General features: G+C 43.7%; 1 protein-coding gene across 16 annotated transcripts in view; it reads right to left on the reverse strand.

Moving 5' to 3' along the window:
* AKAP13 (A-kinase anchoring protein 13) overlaps positions 1–18793 on the reverse strand; it is a 335196-nt gene that overhangs the window by 44737 nt on the left and 271666 nt on the right. For all 16 annotated transcript variants that reach the window (XM_058736667.1, XM_058736669.1, XM_058736666.1 and 13 more), the window contains 3 exons: positions 14283–14325; positions 12409–12541; positions 5250–5424 (listed from right to left, as the gene is read on the reverse strand). In XM_058736667.1, the coding sequence (XP_058592650.1) occupies positions 5250–5424; positions 12409–12541; positions 14283–14325 (351 nt within the window). The remainder of the gene's footprint in view (positions 1–5249; positions 5425–12408; positions 12542–14282; positions 14326–18793) is intronic.

Raw genomic sequence — 18793 nt, forward strand, 5'->3', positions numbered from 1 at the left:
GTCTCACGGAGGCTAAGAATTAATGTAGCCGAGGAGGATAAAAGTCAACTGCTGTAACCTAGAAAGAACACAGACACAAAAGCCAAGGACAGTAGAAGACAAAACATGTCCTGGACATAAATCAGGCAACCTTTCCGTTCCAAATTTACACTGAACAAAGGTGTCTGCAGCCAGTCACGGCCGGAGCCATCCCGCTACTGCAGCCATAAACCAATGGTTCTTACCGTTCCCTAGAGCACAAGGCAAAAAGTTCCCTGGGTCTTCAACAAAGGTTTTCCTTTCCACACAGGTTCTGTCCCTAAACCTTCTGATGATACTTCACCTCACACCTCAGCACTGAGAGTCTGCAGAACCAACTACGTTGTTCTTATTCAAGCTGCTGCTGTCAATATCGTGGTGACAGGGCACCTCTCCAGTCTTCTGTTAAGCGACTGCTCTCTGGTGACCATTCTGCTCTTTGTCTGTTGAGCTCTGGAATCCACTACCAACATATTTTGCTCCTTCATCAGAGACCAGCTGACAACCAGAAAAACCTTTAAAATTATCAGTGATCCAAGGTTTGCATTTTGGTTCTGCTCATACAAATAACAGAAGTACAGTCATTAAAAAAAGTTAAATAAGAGTATAAAATAAAACCTGAAGCCTCCCTTAATCTCTCCTCTCCTAGTCTCTTCCTTTAAACTGTCAACAGCTTGGGGTATATCCTGTTAAATATTCTTGTGTATTTACATCAACATTAGTTGTTTCACTGGCCTTCCGTAAGTTCAGATCATACATCCAGTTCTACTCGCCTTTTCAACTTACCAAAGCGTCTTGGAGGCCTGTTTGTGTCTGCAGAGCTACCCCAGTGGCTGGCAAACTATCCACTTGGCGGGCAGAGTCTCACGGGAATACGGCCACGTTCACTACTTAGGGCTTGACCATGGCCAGAGCCGAGCGGCCACAAGACCGACCTGCGAAGCCTCACACACTTTCCGCCAGTTCCCTTACAGAAAGAGCTGGCTGACCCTTTTTAGTACCAGCTCCAAATTCCATCTGATGAATCTACGACATTTTACGGATGGATATCGAGTGTCTTTACCTTTTCCCCCATTACGAATCATGTTTCAGTGAGTAGGTACCAAGGGTTATGACGCTTTGAGAACTCTTCTCACAAGCCCTAGCCAACCGCTAGAAAGGAGGCACATTACGTAATGTGACAGAGGTGCTAAATATTGCAACAGTGGCAATCACATCACAACATATAAATGTATCAAATTCACGTGTTTGCACACCTTCAATTTCCCGTGTTATACCTCAAGTATACTCAAATCGAAAAGACAAAAGGTGCCTGACACACACTGCTGCTCAATAAATATTTGTTGACAGGAGGCTTCTGAATGAATCACAAAACCAAATGCCGTGTTTTGCAGAGTTCAGGTGACCAGTCTTTGTTGAAGAACTTTACTTAAGATAAGGAACTCACATGCATAATTACTGACAGTTAAATGTAAAGAATAAACTCAGTCTGAAGTCATAAAAGTTTCTAGGATATTCACCCAGCTCTCCTTTCACTGCAACAGGTTACAGAGTGGAAGTCATTTTCCTCCTTTATAAACAAACAGAATTCAGAACAATCCACTGATGATGTGGAACACTGAAATAGCTGAAAAATCTCCACAAACATCCTTCCAAGGCTATTTCTACTCCTGAAATTTTATTGTTATTTTTCACATCTACGCCTTAGCTGCGCTGTTCTGTTCCTACATTAGAAATTCTATTCATTTTAACTTTTTAATAATTCTCAACATCTTCCCCTGTCTACGCACTTGCTAACTTCCTCATGGTGGTTCACTTCCTCATGTGTTATCCGTGTATTTTTTAATCTTAAACTCAGCTTCGGCTTTATAGGACTTTTTTCCTTCCCGTGGGAAGCCTGTTTTACTGGTGACCCTATGGTTCAGTTCTGTATTTGTCTCTGCTGAGCTTCCTTAGTGTTTTTATCATTCTCAGATTGGGATTTCATTAAACCTTGTGAAAAATTTCTTAGTTTGAGGTATGAATGGTGTGCATTTGGGCCCCAGATTCATATATAATGCAGAATTCTCACCCAGAGCCCTGGGCGAAGGCAAGTTTCCTTGCTGCTTCTGAAGGGCCAGTGGGTGGAGTTTTTCTAGGTCCTTCAGTATGGACGTTGCAGCCTTTAAAGCTCCTGGTTTCATTCGGGGGTCTTAGTTCCAGCTCCCACCTTGTGCCCTCGGACCACACATCCTGTCCTCGGTTGACAGGGAGGCTCTTCATTGCTCTGATTAGGAGTTTCTTCAGGGATTTTCCTTTCTGCAGGCTCGGTTATATATTAGTTTAGTGTTTTCATTTATTTATTATTTATTAATATATTGCATTGAACATTTTTGTTTTATAGCAGAAAGCAGGTGTTCAGTCTTCTCCACTGATGAAGTTCTTCGAATATCAAGTTCATACTGTCAATCAAGAAATACAAGGTCTTTCTGTTTTTCTCTGAGACCAGTGCCCCTCAAATGGAGAAAAGGCACTTTGCAGGAGGGATACACAAAATGATTCTTTGGGACACGGGGAGGGGAGATTTTACAGCTCTCATTTATATGGACTTAAAAGAGAAACAGAATTAATAAACAGATGATGTAGTGGTGCCTCACTCAGCCCTCTGTGTTGCGCTTAGATGTCCGAGAGGGCCCTGGAGGTTAAGAGCACTTGAAAGAAGCTGGGGATGTAACAGAGGCTCCTGTCCTCATCTGCTCACTTTCAGCACGCTGTGGTGAATGGAAATTCACAGGTGCTCAATGCAGTGGGCTTAGAGAGTATATTTGGCTCCAACTAAAATAAAATGAAAAAGGGACTTACACAGATTCCTGCAAAGAACCCACTGACCTAAGAGTATTATTAAGAAGATGAATACCTAAACAGCACACAAGACAATGGCAAATCTGACTTCTCTTATTCCTAAAATGGGCCCTTTAGAAGTAAGGTATAGGACAAGTGTGTAATTCCTGCATTAAATATATACACCATGGGGGTGCCTGGGTGGCACAGCCGGTCAAGCATCTGACTCCTGATTTCGGCTCAAGTCATGATCTCATAGTTCATGAGACTGAGCCCTGTGTCAAGCTCTGTGCTCACAGCATGGGGCCTGCTTGGGACTTTCTCTCTCTCAAAATAAACAAACTAGTGTGTGTATACACACACACACACACACACACACACACACATACACACCCTGCGCGAGTAGGCTAAAGACGTTTTAATGATGCACGAACATACTAAAAAGTGCTTGGTGACTGCTGCCCTAGGTAACCAAGTTATCCCAGTACCAAGGAGCTGACTGTGTCAAGAAAACCGAACACGTAGGGGCGCCTGGGTGGCGCAGTCGGTTAAGCGTCCGACTTCAGCCAGGTCACGATCTCGCGGTCCGTGAGTTCGAGCCCCGCGTCAGGCTCTGGGCTGGGCTGATGGCCCAGAGCCTGGAGCCCGTTTCCGATTCTGTGTCTCCCTCTCTCTCTGACCCTTCCCCGTTCATGCTATGTCTCTCTCTGTCCCAAAAATAAATAAATAAAAAAAAAAAAAAAAAAAAAAAGTTGAAAAAAAAAAAAAATTAAAAAAAAAAAAAAAAAAAAAAAGAAAACCGAACACGTTCGGCTGACGGCCTAGGGAAGTGTCCTAACAGAACCTGGGCCCCACAGTAACATGCAGGGGGGAGTGGACAGTGGTGGCCCCTCGTTTCCCAGAGCTCACATAAAGCTTACCACTAACGCTGGAACTCTCAACTTCCTGGTGAGTCGCAATTCGGGGAGGACCTAAGCGTGTGTGGGATCCGCCCACAGGATGCATAAAGATTTCGAGAAGAGCTCCTCCCAGGAGGTGGTGTTGTTTTTAAAGTAGGGCGGTACAACCAATAGGGCTGCAGACAACATCTGGGATATATCGACAAAAGTCCTCTTCCAAGGACGTGATGGTAAAGCTAGTCATTCAGAAAGCCACGACAGCTATGGTGCAGACAAGCCGGGCTGTGGGCTGTGTGCTGGCTTAACTCCACTCTGTCTCTTCAAGAAAGCAAGTGAGTGGAAGTCAATTCTGCAGTAGTTCCGAATCTGCTCAAGTGAGCTTTTAAACGTTGCAAAATTTCAGTAAGTTAATTATTTTTGGTAACAAATCCCTTGTGGTATTCCACAGAAATGACTGAGAACAAGAAACGTCATAAATACCATAGTCTGAGAAGCGTTTCTTGGTGTCTAAGTTAGTCACTATCTTGTCTGAACCCGTTATAGGTGCCACACGGTGCTAATCATCTCTGCCTTCGGGGTGACTGGGCTGGGCCTGGGGGTGGCTGGATCTCCAGAATGGTCAGTTCTGGCCACAAGCGGCCTCACAAATTTTCTTTGGTGTGTGCGCTGCAATGATTACTTTCTATCCATCTAACGACAACGGTTTTGAGATACGGTGCCTTAAAGCCGGGTCTCTGCTAGATACAGCTGGTAGCCTGCTTTTGTACGGCCCATAAACTACAAACGGTTTTTATATTTTTAAATGGTTGACATTTACAGACCAATATTTTATAATATATAAAAATGACATGAAATTCAAGTTTCCCTGTCTATAAATGGAGTTTAATTAGAACACAGCCATGCTCACCGGTTTATGTATTGTCCATGGCTGCTTTTGCACAATAGCGGAGTTCAGTAGTTGTGTGGGGACCGTGCAGCCCATGGAGCCTAAGACACTTGCTGGTGGGCCTTGACAAAAAAAAGTTAGCCACCCTCTGCCTTACAGTATCTTGCCAAAACCAGGAACCACACTCGGTTAACAGACGGGGCTTTAAGGAGCTTCTGATCAGGTCAGCAACAGGTCAATACGGGACATCTCTGCCCACGAAAGTACCTTCCCTTGGGAGTCACCACGACTTGATGTTGGCAAATGGCCGACACACATGCCAAAAAGTGAGTGCATACGGCCTGACAAAGGACTGCTGTGTGGCTTTTGAGTTGGAGGCCACGAGGCTGTTTCGATGATGACACAGACTTCTAGGACAACAGAACGGCGTATAAGAGATTGGGGCTCTCTGCAAAAACATACAGGCTGTATGCTCTACATCGAGAACTGATGACCCTCCTGATGTTTAAAGGAAGACACAACAGGCTGACTTGTCCACACATACCAGGAAGGGATACGTGGTGGATGGGCGGGAAGCCTGGGGCAAGCCCAGAGCCGTGCCTCAAAGGAAGGGGCGTGTCACTTACTTGCACAAGTGTAGGCGTCCTTGCTGGTGAAAGGCTTCACGCACTGGCTACAGCTGACGGGACCCACAACAGGGATGGAACTGAAAGCGTGTCCGTTGACAGTCTTCTTGTCCTTGTCCTTCTCCTTCAAATCTTTCTCCTTCTCCTTGATTTTCTCTTTCTCTTTTTCCTTTTCCTGCCAAAGAAAAGAGTTTAGAGTTAGTTGGACACCAGAGCCTTCCCTTCACCCGGACACCCGGACGGCATGTGGTCAACGGTGGGTGGTGGCGAGTGTTTGGGATGCAAGTCAGGAGTGCGGTCCTGGACGATGGTCTTTGAAAGTTGTGACCGTTCGGGCTTCATGAGACACGCTCCGGGAAGACCGGGCAGGCCAAGCAGTTCTGTCAGCAGCTTGCTCAGCGGCTGTTCAGACCGATGGACACAACATCCCAGGACCAACACCTGGAAGAGGCTTCTGGAGCTGCAGGAGGGGAACGTGGGGCAGCCAAGAACGCTGCTCCTCCCCCCAAGCGCGGCCCATGGAGGACGCAGGCCACGAGCTGAGGGCCGGCTGCAGGCAGGGAGCAGGAAGGACAGCAGCCCTTCTCGCGTCAGCCTGGGGCAGCAGGAAGCTTTCCTCGGGGGCTCTCCTCCAACTGCTTCCAGCCACAAGTATTACCGTCCCCCACATAGACACACACCGCTGTTGCAATCTAAAATAATCCCTGCAGGACAGGTACCCCGAAGCGAGCCATTGTGACAAACTACCAAGCACCTCATACTCTGAATCAAGGCCTCTGCGTGCGTTACCACACCTGATCCCATAACTGTGAGGTGAAGGGAGGGCATCACGCTGCCCGTCGTATACCCGAGCAGATCAGGATCACAGACACCAGCTCTGAGCAGCTACTATGTGCCAAGCACCACAGATGGGAACATACACCCAGTGAAGAAGCCATCATCCCCACTGCACATTTAAGGACACCAAGGCACAGGGTGTTTAATACTATAGTTGAGCCCACATGCCAACCACGGCCCCACTGGAATGCAGACCCAGATCTGGCCGACTCCTCAGCTCTGCTCTCTTCACTCCTCTCCACTGCCAAGGGCTGGAGAGGTATGTTGACTCACAGAAGGTCACACGGCAAATGATCGGCAGCCCAAATCACAACCCGGGCCTTCTGACTTCCTAATTCAGAACCTGTCCACCATACTGACCTGGTGAGTGCTGGCCAGGTCTGATTCGTGTACGGCCCTTGGTTAACGAACGAAACACGTATCAAAAACGAAACACGTATCAAAAATCTAAGAGCCAAATTGCTACACTTTAGAACCACAAAAAGGAGGACAAGAAAGGGAGAAAAACAAACTACTTCACTTTACAAAACAGGAAACTGTTCTAAGTGAAAATTAGTAATGGCTGAAGTACGTACGTAACATTCTAATAACAAGCAATAGCAAATGCAGTTTTTTCCAAGTGTTTCTCGCTCTTAACCACATTTGGCCACAGGCTTCTCCATGCGTAAATGTTAAACTGAAAAGCATCTGCCTCCTTGCTCAAGAAAGCGTGCTCCAAGAGCTGAGAGACTCATCTACGGCAACTAACATGCTCTCCAACCTCACAAAGCTCATCAAATCTGAATAAGTAATAAATAATATCCTCATCCTCCACAATAATCCAAACTAGTTCTTCCAAGGATAAAAACAAAACAGTAACCTAACCACCGTCCCCCCCCCCCCCCCCCCCCCGCCTCACGGTCTCTTTCTGTGTTTGTTAGGATTTAGTGCCTTAAAGAAGTCAGGCTCTTACCTCCCCATGTTTTGGTCCTGTGAGTCTCACTGTTATGAGGGGTACTTCGTGAAACCGACCCCATTTTACCGACATGATTCGACCCCCATGCCAGGAAGCGTGCTGTCACAGAAGGAGGGGTGCATGCCGGCAGGGCAGAGCGTAGCAGCTTCGAGCTGCCATGAGAGAAACCGTAAGAGGAAGCCAGGGACTGGTTGAGAAAGGGAAGGAGGGAGGGCTGAAGTTGCTTGTTTCCTTAAGACAAGCTTAACCATTTGCATGCTGCCAGGAAGGCCAAGTACCTTGGAAATGAAACAGAACGAAGTCCCCAGAATGCAGTGTGTGTAGACAGTGCTTCGGCCACACGATAGAGTGTCTGGAAGGACTGAGGCCAATTAACACTTAGAAGTTACGGAACACGTCTTCTATCTGTTTAGAAAGACTTCTCATGGTGTTGAAATCGGGATGCTTCCTAAGAACACTTCTTGGTGAGGTCTGCTCTGCCTGTGGTCGAGTGGTGACCCATTGTTTTCTGCAGTGTGACTTCTGCGTGTTCAACAATGGCTGGGGAAGTCGGCGCCCACGGTATTTCAGGGAAGGAGGCAGGAAATAACTACACTAGGGGACTCGGAAAACGAGTTCTCCCTTTCAAAACCTACTGCTTTAGACAAGCCATTACAAAGACAAGACCAGAGAGCACTCCAGATGACTGCGAAACATGCTGGGATGAAGCCATGGACACGCTGCCCATGTTTAATCAGAGAAGGGAGCAGAGAGGGAACTGGATTTAACACTGACTCCAGCCTTGGCACACGGCTCCTCTGCACGGCTGACGGGGTCGGCTCTTTTACGCCGAGCACGGGCACACCGAGGTGGGGCTGGATAGGGGCAGGTCTGCAGGAGCACAGCCCTTGCCCCAAAATGCCTACTTCAAGTCAGATTAAGAATTCGTGGGGCGCCTGGGTGGCGCAGTCGGTTAAGCGTCCGACTTCAGCCAGGTCACGATCTCACGGTCCGTGAGTTCGAGCCCCGCGTCAGGCTCTGGGCTGATGGCTCAGAGCCTGCAGCCTGTTTCCGATTCTGTGTCTCCCTCTCTCTCTGTCCCTCCCCCGTTCATGCTCTGTCTCTCTGTCCCAAAAATAAATAAACGTTGAAAAAAAAAAAAAAAAAAAAAAAAAAAGAATTCGTGTAAACGTGTCTGCCCACGTATCTCCCGGCTAATCTGCAAGGAGGAAAGCTTAGAGAAGAAAATCAGTGGGACAGGCTGGTTTAAAGGGGGTCACTTCACTCCTTCTGCGTGAACGGGATCACGGTGCACATTAGTGTTTAAATAGTCTGTAAGCCAGCGAACTTACTTACTGGCAGGAAGCAGTACTATGAGAAGATGCTAAGGACAAAAGCAGAACCCGCCAGTCTTCCTGTTACACTTCCTGGTTAGGCTTGCCCCCGTTCTAAAAAACATCCAATACGCTTATCTAATTACATGTCAGATACTGCTGATGTTTTAAAAGGACATATGAAGGACCAGAACTCAATTTCTCAAATCCTAGATCTATCTACCTAGATAATATCTATACACCTATCTAGAGAACTCCATGCTACAGGCAAAATGTGAATAATCTGGGGGCGCCTGGGTGGCTCAGTCGGTTAAGCGGCCGACTTCGGCTCAGGTCATGATCTCGCAGTCCGTGAGTTCGAGCCCCTCGTCGGGCTCTGTGCTGACAGCTCAGAGCCTGGAGCCTGTTTCAGATTCAGTGTCTCCCTCTCTCTGACCCTCCCCCGTTCATGCTCTGTCTCTCTCTGTCTCAAAAATAAACGTTTAAAAAAAAAAAAAAAAACAAAAACAAAATGTGAATAATCTGTTACACAGTGGCTGACTTTTGGCTCCTTAGAATATTACTTAAGAGTTGCCAACATATAAATCAACCCTTAAGCACATATAATAACATAACAATGAACAGTGGGGCTATATCTAAGTTAATAACACAAACTATTTTCATGAGTGTATCTATCATACCTAATTGTAAGAAAAGTAAAAATTTCCAAACCATTCCTAGAGACTCTGCTAAGAATTTACAGGTAGCAATTTAATATATCTTCACTAAATGCTTTAATTTTTCCTTTAAAAGAAGTAGGACTGATTACACTACACACTAGGTTAATAAAAATAGGTTAGATCTCTAATAGTAGCTCTTTTAAAAATAATTTAAAAGCAGTAAAACCATTATTTTCAAAAGAAAAATTAGTATTAATATCCACAGTCACACTTTCAATTGTTTTAACATTAGGGAGAAATGACATTAGCCAGTAGTTATGAGAAACAGTAGAGTGTGCATCATCACACTAAGAAAATACTTATTTTTGTCATCGTTTAGAGAAGGAAATGCTTCTGTAGGGGAAAGCTCTAGCTTATCAGTGCAATGGCATATTAAGTCAGGGCATTTAATGTAACTGGACATAAAATGTATCATTTCACTACTTCCCCTACTTCTTACTATCTTTTGGTGCATTGACAGAAGTGAGCTCTTCCATATGAAAGATGGCTCACTCTTAACCTTCTTGATGGATGTGGCCAGTGGGCCCTTTTCTAAACACCTGATAATGGGAAATGGACTGCGAGTCCATGTTTCAGATTTGTAATTTTCTGAGGGTTTCCACTGCTAGAGGCAGCACGAGCCCCCAAAGGTCTTGAAGCCAAGCGTGAAAAGAGGAACCAGGCTCATTTTGCAAAACAGTGTTGTCATTCTGGCAAAGGAGATGCTCAGACACCAAGGGTCAACTGATAATGGTCTCTGCCAGACTCTGCTCTAACAATTTCCTTCTTTTGTCCTGACTTTCTCTTCATTCTACTAGCAAATGCCAGTTGTTTGAAGTTATTTATGAGTGAGCAGGAAATGAAGTGTACTAATTGCTGGAAGTCAAAGAGGTTCTGCCCTAATATCATCCAGTTCTGTGACCTGAAGCATAGCTCTCTGTACTTCAGGTTGTAAAGTATGGAGGATGGGATGAGACTTTTTTTTAAGTTTATCTATCCATTTTTGAGAAAGAGAGAGATACAGAGAGAGAGACAGACAGACAGACAATATGAATGAACGAATATGAGCAGGGGAGGGGCAGAGAGAGGGAGACACAGAATCTGAAGCAGGCTCCATCCAGGCTCTGAGCTGTCAGCACACAGCCCGATGCGGGGGCCTGAACCCATGAACCATGAGATCATGACCTGAGCCGAAGTCGGATGCTTAACTGACGGATCCACCCAGGCACCCCTGGGATGAGACTTTTATAAAGGTCAGGTTCCAGTTTCTAAATTTAGTCTTACATTGTTTATGTGTGTTTGTGTCCTCTCACTAATGCAATCAGTGGCGTATTCACTGCTCTGCCCTGAAAGTCAACATCCCTGGGGAGATGGATGGGAAGGGGACTCTTCACTCATTTACTGGTCTTCCAAATGAAGACCTCACAGTCTAAAAACAGAACGACAACAAAACACACTTGAAAGCATCCAAATAGATCATAAAATTTCTCAAAGACAATGATCTTTAGTTCTTTAGGAGCATTATTAGCACCTCGCAGAATGCTGAGGCTACAGAAGTCATTTGATGATAATACCTAGCTAATCTACACTGATCTTTGCCAAGATTTTCTTTTGTTGATGCCAGCCAGGGTCCCAGCCAGCAGTGATAGGTACAACAGGTAAGACTCTGTTTAAGCCTTGTTGCCAGTATGCAGAACACTGCTAAGCATTCTGCCCTGAATTTAACCTTTAACCCTATTTTTTTTAATTACGAAGTTAATACTTATATATAGGATTATTCTGGAAACATCCTTGCATCTTTTCCTGCGCTTTCCTGACTGCCCCACTTTCTCCCCTTCTGCATCCAGGCAAGAAAAATGAAAACAATTTCGGTGGCAGGTTTTGTGGAAAAACTCCTCTGAGTCATCACTGAACCTAGTATTGGCTAAAGGAGAGACAGCTTATTTACAAAACCGGTAAAATACATGGGCTCTACTTTCAGCAGCCCACTTAACTGAGGGCCTAAGAGGCTTGTTACATTTGGTGGCAGGCGGCTTGGGGAGAGTGTGAGGGGTATACTTTTACAACAGTATTCTTGAGTTCAGCGTTTGTATTCCCTTACTTCTAAGTAGGTACGGATGTATATGTATATGTGTGTATGTGTGTGTGTGTGTGTGTGTGTGTATGTGTGTGTATGTATGGACATGCCACAAACACATGTATACACACATGTATATATAGTGATTCCTTAGCAAGAGCTCGTCACTGATTTCCATTTAGAAAAAAAAAAAATTTTTTTTTTTTAAAGATATTCCTTTATTTTATTGGAGGCTGGCTGGCTGGGTGGGTGGGTGAATGGAAGGTAGAATGTCCTCTCCCACTGAGGTGACACTGAACTGATTTTGGTTTAGCACTGGGAATCAGTATAAGAAAAGGAAACCCTTGTCTTCCTTTCTTTTGAAAGTACATTGAAAAAAAAAATGAGAAGAGTACCTGTCTCTATGTGGGGTTATTACAGGTGGTTTTATCTATTTTTGTATTTCGAATATTCCCAGGAGTATGAAAAAAATAAACAGACAAAAAATGTTTAAATATTTTAATGCATGAAAGACAATACCCTGCAACAGCCTCGTAGTCAGGACTAGATCGAAGAATCCACTTTTGTCTTAAAGTCTCTTATAATTTTCTGTGGGGAAATCCTTCTTTTTTTTTTTTTTTTTTTTTATGTTTATTTATTTTTGAAGGAGAGAGAGACAGAGTGTGAGTGGGGGACGGGCAGAGAGAGAGGGAGACACAGAATCCGAAGCAGGCTCCAGGCTCTGAGCTGTCAGCACAGAGCCCGATGTGCAGCTCAAACTCACGAACCGCGAGATCATGACCTGAGCCGAAGCCAGACGCTTAACCAACTGAGCCACCCAGGCGCCCCAATCCTTCTAACTTCTAAACCCAAATGCAAATATTTTCAATCTCCTGATCTTGGCATAAAATCCTCAAGTGCATTTTAAACCCAGTTTACTGACGAAGGCACATGGTCGAGTATGGGATCTGAATCTTGGTTCCACTGCTGTGAGCAGCACACACTCACAGGGTAGCTTACTCCCAGGAAGGGGAGAACAGGCTCTCCTTATACGGCTATGGAAACGATTACATAAAATAATACATGGAAAGCTCTCAGCATATAGTAAAAACCCAATTAGTGGTATCACCTTTTGTTGCTATTTTTCTTCAAGTATTAGGCCATTTCAAGGATTATCTCTGTGCTTATTTCCTTACGTCCTCATTATTTAATTAGGTATTGGGTGCATGCAGGCTGTGACAGGAGCCTACAGATGACCAACGAAGGCCATCACGCAAGGAATGCCCTCAACGGTACTTACTCTGCTCTTCTTACTGCTGGACATTTTATTCTTGATGTAGCTGAATGTGCGGCTGACTTTTGTTCCACTCTTGCCTTCAAAATCTTTCTTGGAGGGGCTTTGAGGCAGGAAACTATAGGTCTCTTCTGTTATACTAAATAAAAACAAGAAGAGTGATTTTTAAAAAAGACTACAGAAATTTTTAAAAAGTAAACACAGAGCCAAAAAATACAATTCTTCATAACCATGCATCATTTTAGCTACAAGTCACAGTCAACTTATGCACACACATGACAACGGACAGCAGAGTAACAGATGGACAGAGGCTGCTGAGTGGTTCCACAGAGTAAGACCTGAGAACAGAGGACACCACCACGCTGGTCCCAAAACCAAAACCGTTCCGGTCCCAAAACCTGGCTGTTTTCTTGTGTCGGCCATCAGTGTTTTAGTAATAGATTTTTAGTGGCCTGGTGTGAAAGAGCCTGTCAATTATTCACTTATTATTTTATCTGAAACTTCTTAATCTAAAATAGCACTCAATTTATACACACCTTTGCATCAAATAGGTGCTAAAGAAGAAACTCATAAAGACAACAGAAAGATGGACGTGTTAACAAAGGCTGTAAAGGAATTTTTATGACTGAATGCACATCCAAATTCCCTGAAAGCAGAAATCACACACCATTTTTTTAGTCTTCTGGCACACCGGACAATCAATACTGGTGCATACAGCTTTGCACGATTTTAGGAGGGAGGAGAGTATAGAAAGCTCCGCTGTGGGAGTTTCACACAGAGCCAGGGGTACTGATCTACTCGTTCAGGAAGGCTACACGGGTCCATCACAGATGGACATGTTTGGACTTCAGGAAGTCCACAACGGTGGACTTCCTCAGAGAATGCGGGGCACTTGTAGACACAAGCCATTCCACAGAAAAGGAATCTACTTACACTACGTTTCCCAGGTGTTCTACAATCGTTATTTTAAGAACTTTTCCACAGAAAAGCCGTGTTTACCTCAAGGGCCTCTGTGAGAGGACAGAGGCACCCCTCAAGAGGGGGAACAATCCTCTTCAGGAGCTACGGTCTGTTTATACATGAAGTACTGTTTACAAAATAAAGCAGTCTGTTATTACGATAAGGGGGAAATGGTGTGAGAGCACTGTTCCAGAGAAGACAAAGGAGAAATAAAGTACGACAGAAATACAAAGAGAAGCATTCATACTGAGAGTTCTGGATCACTGAGTCACAACCGACGCCTCTGCGAAAAGACACATGTTCAAGTGCAGGGCAGTAATCAGAACCCCCATGATGCTTACATTAGAATATCTTAGAACCCCATAAGCATGACAAGAGGAATATAATAGTAAACAATGAGTCAAAATACAAACCTGCCTGCTGTCAAGTAAAGAACCAATTCACTTACACGGACAAAGCTATGAGCCATATCCGTGTAGGCAGAAGAAAATGGCTTTAAAACTTAAAATGGCTAAGGTACAGTTCCCCGCACGCGTGCACACGCAGACACGTGTGCATACGAATACACACGCGTGCAAACAGTGAAACAAAATGTTGTCAGGCTTAGGGCTTAATTCTTAGAAGCAGAGTACAGAAGTTCATAAAGTCGAATACAAGTGTTTCCTCTCCTGAATAAATGCAAACCTTTATCGTCAGGGCAGTGTAGAGAGCAAAAGGAAAAAACTACTGAAGACATTATTTAAAAACGATAGAGAGTCTTCACTACAAACCACTTGTAGCCATTATTCCAAATTTATCACTTAAGGAAGTAAGAATCCAATGAGCTGAATTAACTTCTCAGTTTACTTAGTGAAATGTCGTAAGACATCTTGGGTTTCCTTCATCTCAGGGAAAGGAGTAACAAAATAAACGTGCAGTACCTCTCGGTCAGGTTAGCACTGGTGCTGTGGAAAGGCCGTGAATCTGGAAAACAAAAATGGCAGAGGAAAAGTTGGAACCAAAGGACGGTGCCTGGGTGACAGATAAGAGGCTTAAAATATTTACAACGACACACGCAGAGCAGAGAGAGCATCCGAAAGCCAGTGTACAGTGCCTTCTCCTAAGGGTTTGGAAGAAGGAAAAATCCACCTCGAAACTCAGTATCAGAACTGGAAATAGGCAGCAGTAGGCGTGAATTCCCCACGACAAAAAATTTCATCCAAGAATCACATCACTGAGCAAGCCCCAAATCAACATTTTTGTCCCCACACTCAAACATACACGAAACATGTTTAATTCCTGTTCTCGTCAACGCTCCGTTTCCATCTTTCTGAGATGGCATCACGGGAAGAACACAAAATCGAAAATGAAATATCATTCATATTCTGTTTGCTGTTCATTTTGCTTTCGTGGGTTTCCATACCAAAATATCTAGCTACCATGTACCTGCTATTTTCCTGAGTATTCCTGGAGAGGGATGAGTGAAGAGGAAAAGGGCACCAGAGCTGGCTGGCTGGCTGTGTGTGTGTGTGTGTGTGTGGTGTCTTGGTCCTGTTACTGATTTGGGGTGAGATCTCTGGATTTCACTTCCTCATCTGTGAAATGAGGGAGATGAAACCGATGGTGAGGTCCTTGCCAGGCTGACACTGGTGTGGCATGTTCGGCAGGTGCATCCTTCCTTCCTCCGTCACCATCGGAGCGTAAACTGAAGCGGGTCATTAGCACCCAGGCTAAGGCACAGAGCAGAGCAGTAAGTGGAGAAAGCATTAGGAACACTACGATACCTTACCGACAACATGCTAATAAAGCTGGAGCTACGTCAGGACTTAGAGGAGATGGCCTCAATCGCACCAAGATGAAGGATTTCCAGTTTTTAGATCAGGCACGGAAATACTTTGTGTGTGTGATTCCAGGCGGACAAAGGCCGCTCAGTACAACTCCTGCTACAGTGTGAACAAAACACACACCTTCTCCTGCAGGTGGGTTTCAAGGACTGGAGATGACCAGGAGTAAAACCCTCATTTGACAGAGATCTGAAGATGTTCTACTACCAGCATTTGTTTTTTTTTTTTTTTTTTTTATTTTTATTTTTATTTTTGGGACAGAGAGAGCATGAACGGGGGAGGGGCAGAGAGAGGGAGACACAGAATCGGAAACAGGCTCCAGGCTCCAAGCCATCAGCCCAGAGCCTGACGCGGGGCTCGAACTCACGGACCGGACCGCGAGATCGTGACCTGGCTGAAGTCGGACGCTTAACCGACTGCGCCACCCAGGCGCCCCTCTACTACCAGCATTTGAACTTAAATGTCCAACCTGTTCTAGATTCCGATTAGAAATGCAAAATGGTAGTTATTACTAAGTGAATAGCCAACAAGTAGGAATAATAGATAGGAAACTTAACAACCAATTCTAAGTCTTCAAAAGAGTACTTTCTATAGTTTTTCCTTTTACTTACTTGGGTTCTTCTATTTCACTTACAATGCATGGTCATCGAGATGAGCAGAGTAAGAGTAAGATCTGGGATCTGTTCCCTAGTTTCTGCATGATCTAGGTGTGAAATTGTCAGCATTTTAACCTCAGGATACCTTAATTTACTTAAACAAAAAACCAAGAGTGTGGTTTAGGTCAGTGGCTTTATAACCTTTTGCACCCCAGGAACCCTGAACGACAGAAGCAGCATTAAACTCTCTCAGGTTGTCAGGCTCTGTTGTACACTAACTAGAGCAATTACCTAGCAAGTTACCAACCTAGTAATATGAACAAAGTGAAAGCAAAATCCATAATGAAGAAAAACACCAACTAGCACAGGATCTGGCCAAGAATCAGCTCCCAGTAGATTTCTGCTGAATAAATTAGAAACTGAACAAATATGTGATTGAGTACTGGGAGAATCTGGGACTCTGGTAAGGATTTCCAACCTTTTCACCGCTGAAGAAAAAATTCATTCATTTACTATGACCTCTTAGATTTGGTTCTGAGAACAGCGATTAATCAACCAATGCCTCTGAGATTCCTGAAGGGCCATCAAGTTTTCAGTGCACCTAAGAGTATAAATTAGCCAATGATACCTCTACAGTATAATTACAGACAAAAGCAAAGAAATCTGTCACTGAAGTCAACCTACAAAGTATTATGGCAGGTAAACAGTGTATTTCAAGTAGGATTTTCTTAAAGTCTTGAAATAACCTGCAGACATAATATTCTAATATTCCAGAGTCGGAACTACTGGATGGACCGGGTCAATGGTTTTTAAAGTGCGTTCCAGGGGCGCCTGGGTGGCGCAGTCGGTTAAGCGTCCGACTTCAGCCAGGTCACGATCTCGCGGTCCGTGAGTTCGAGCCCCGCGTCAGGCTCTGGGCTGATGGCTCGGAGCCTGGAGCCTGTTTCCGATTCTGTGTCTCCCTCCCTCTCTGCCCCTCCCCCGTTCATGCTCTGTCTCTCTCTGTCCCAAAAATAAATAAAAAATGTTGAAAAAAAAAAAAATTAAAGTGCGTTCCATGGAATACTAGTCTCATGAGATGTTATCTACAGTCAGGCACATATTGTGGTTACCTAGCTAATGCGTTTGGGAAACACAACTTATTGAACACTGCCTTGGGAATTCACAATGTACACATTAGCATCTGAAACCAGCTTAACTGGACTTTTCCTAAATTTATCTGGCCATGAACCAACCCCTTTCTTTCCCTTCCTCTCCCCTCCACCTCCAGAATTCTCACTGGTATTTCAGGGTAAGGAACACATTTCGAAGAAGGCTAGATACCTGGTTCAAAGGTTTCTTCCAGCTTCTATACTTTTATAATTTCATCCTGTTGGATTAGCTGTATAACCAGTGCCGTTCTATATTAATAATTTCGTCTTAGAGGTAGAAGAAATACCACTGGGACCTTTACTTCGTCTGCCACATGTGGACCTATGTCCCCAGGTACACAATACTTTGAGATGAAATAGACTTGACAATTTCTGAACACTCAAAGTTGTAAGCAGATTTTCACAACTTCCCCCCTATTACAACTGGTATAAAGTATCTTATGGTGTGCCTATTTACTAAACATCTTTTCATTATGAAAAAAGTACTGAATATGACTTCCATTTAATAGAAATTAAACTTTATGTTACTGTACATAAGGTACTTTCTTTTAAGAACAATGCAAAGATGTCACCCTCAGCTTAATATTGATTATAAAATTTTAATATTTAAATAAATAATCAGATACCTAAATACTGCTGAAATGTAGGGTCAGCAAGTGGTAGGGAATTAGGTTGCTCAATTATACAAATATTGTAATTCTCTGAGGCTCCTATCACAGTAAAACCTTGGATTGCGAGTAATTTGTTCAATGAGTATTCTGCAAGACAAGCAAACATTTCTAGTAAATTTCAATTTGATAAATGAGTGATGTCTTGCAACACGAATAGTACATGATGCCAGATGTCACATGATCACAACTGAGCCAATGGTTCTTGAAATTCACTTTAATATACAAGCGCTTTGGATCACAAGCATGTTTTTAGAATGAATTATACTCGCAAATCAAGATTTTACCGTAGTTATATGAAAACAATTCAGTATTTACCTTTATACTAGAAATGTTTTTTTTCCATTAAAAATAGCAATCCTGGAATTTTCCAGAAATCTTGCATAACTGAAAAGTGATGTTCACAGGGGGTAGAATTCATTTCCTTTCCAAGCTTACTAAAACCTTGCAAAGTTTTTTTAAAAATTTTTTTAATGTTTATTTTTGAGAGACAGAGTGTTTAAAATTTAGGCATTATCAAATAAGAATATATTAATCTGAAATCCACACTGTAGTAAAAGGATTGAAAAATAAAAGTTCCAAAGGAGAGAAAATGGGAAGTTAGGAAATACATCTATAACTCTTACTCCCTAATCCACGTGGTGTAAACTCAGAGGAAAGGTATTTTTATCTTCTTTTTTCGTTCTTTTAAAGTAATCTCTATGCTCAATGTGGGGCTTGAACTCACAACCCCGAGGTCAAGACTTGCAGGCTCTAGCCAGAGAGGCGCCCCAACAGAAAGGTATTTTTAAAGACAGGTCTGAAAGGTGAGAAGAAAAAAGTTTAATATTAGCTTTTAAATATCACAGGTGGATATCTAGATATCTGTCTCATGAGACCAAAAAAAAGCAAGACATGGGAAAATGAAATTTACACTATCAAATAGAAAGCTTTGTGAAACCAGCGCTCAGTATCACAAAAGGTACAAGGTGGGATGGGAACACCTCCCCATGCCCTGGAATCAGACCACTAGATCAACCAGTGCACGTGGCATATAGCAGACAAAAACGGTTTCACCCAAATTAATTCTCAAAGCAAAGCAGGAAGACAAATGGTTTAGAAACAATGGCATGCAAGGGGGTACAAATCCCCAGTTTCTTAGAACCAAGCTGACAGCATTTTCAGCACTGTCAGACCCTGGAGAACAGCCGTGG

Source organism: Neofelis nebulosa, chromosome 7 (genome assembly GCF_028018385.1).
Source record: "Neofelis nebulosa isolate mNeoNeb1 chromosome 7, mNeoNeb1.pri, whole genome shotgun sequence".
Lineage (NCBI taxonomy): Eukaryota > Metazoa > Chordata > Mammalia > Carnivora > Felidae > Neofelis > Neofelis nebulosa.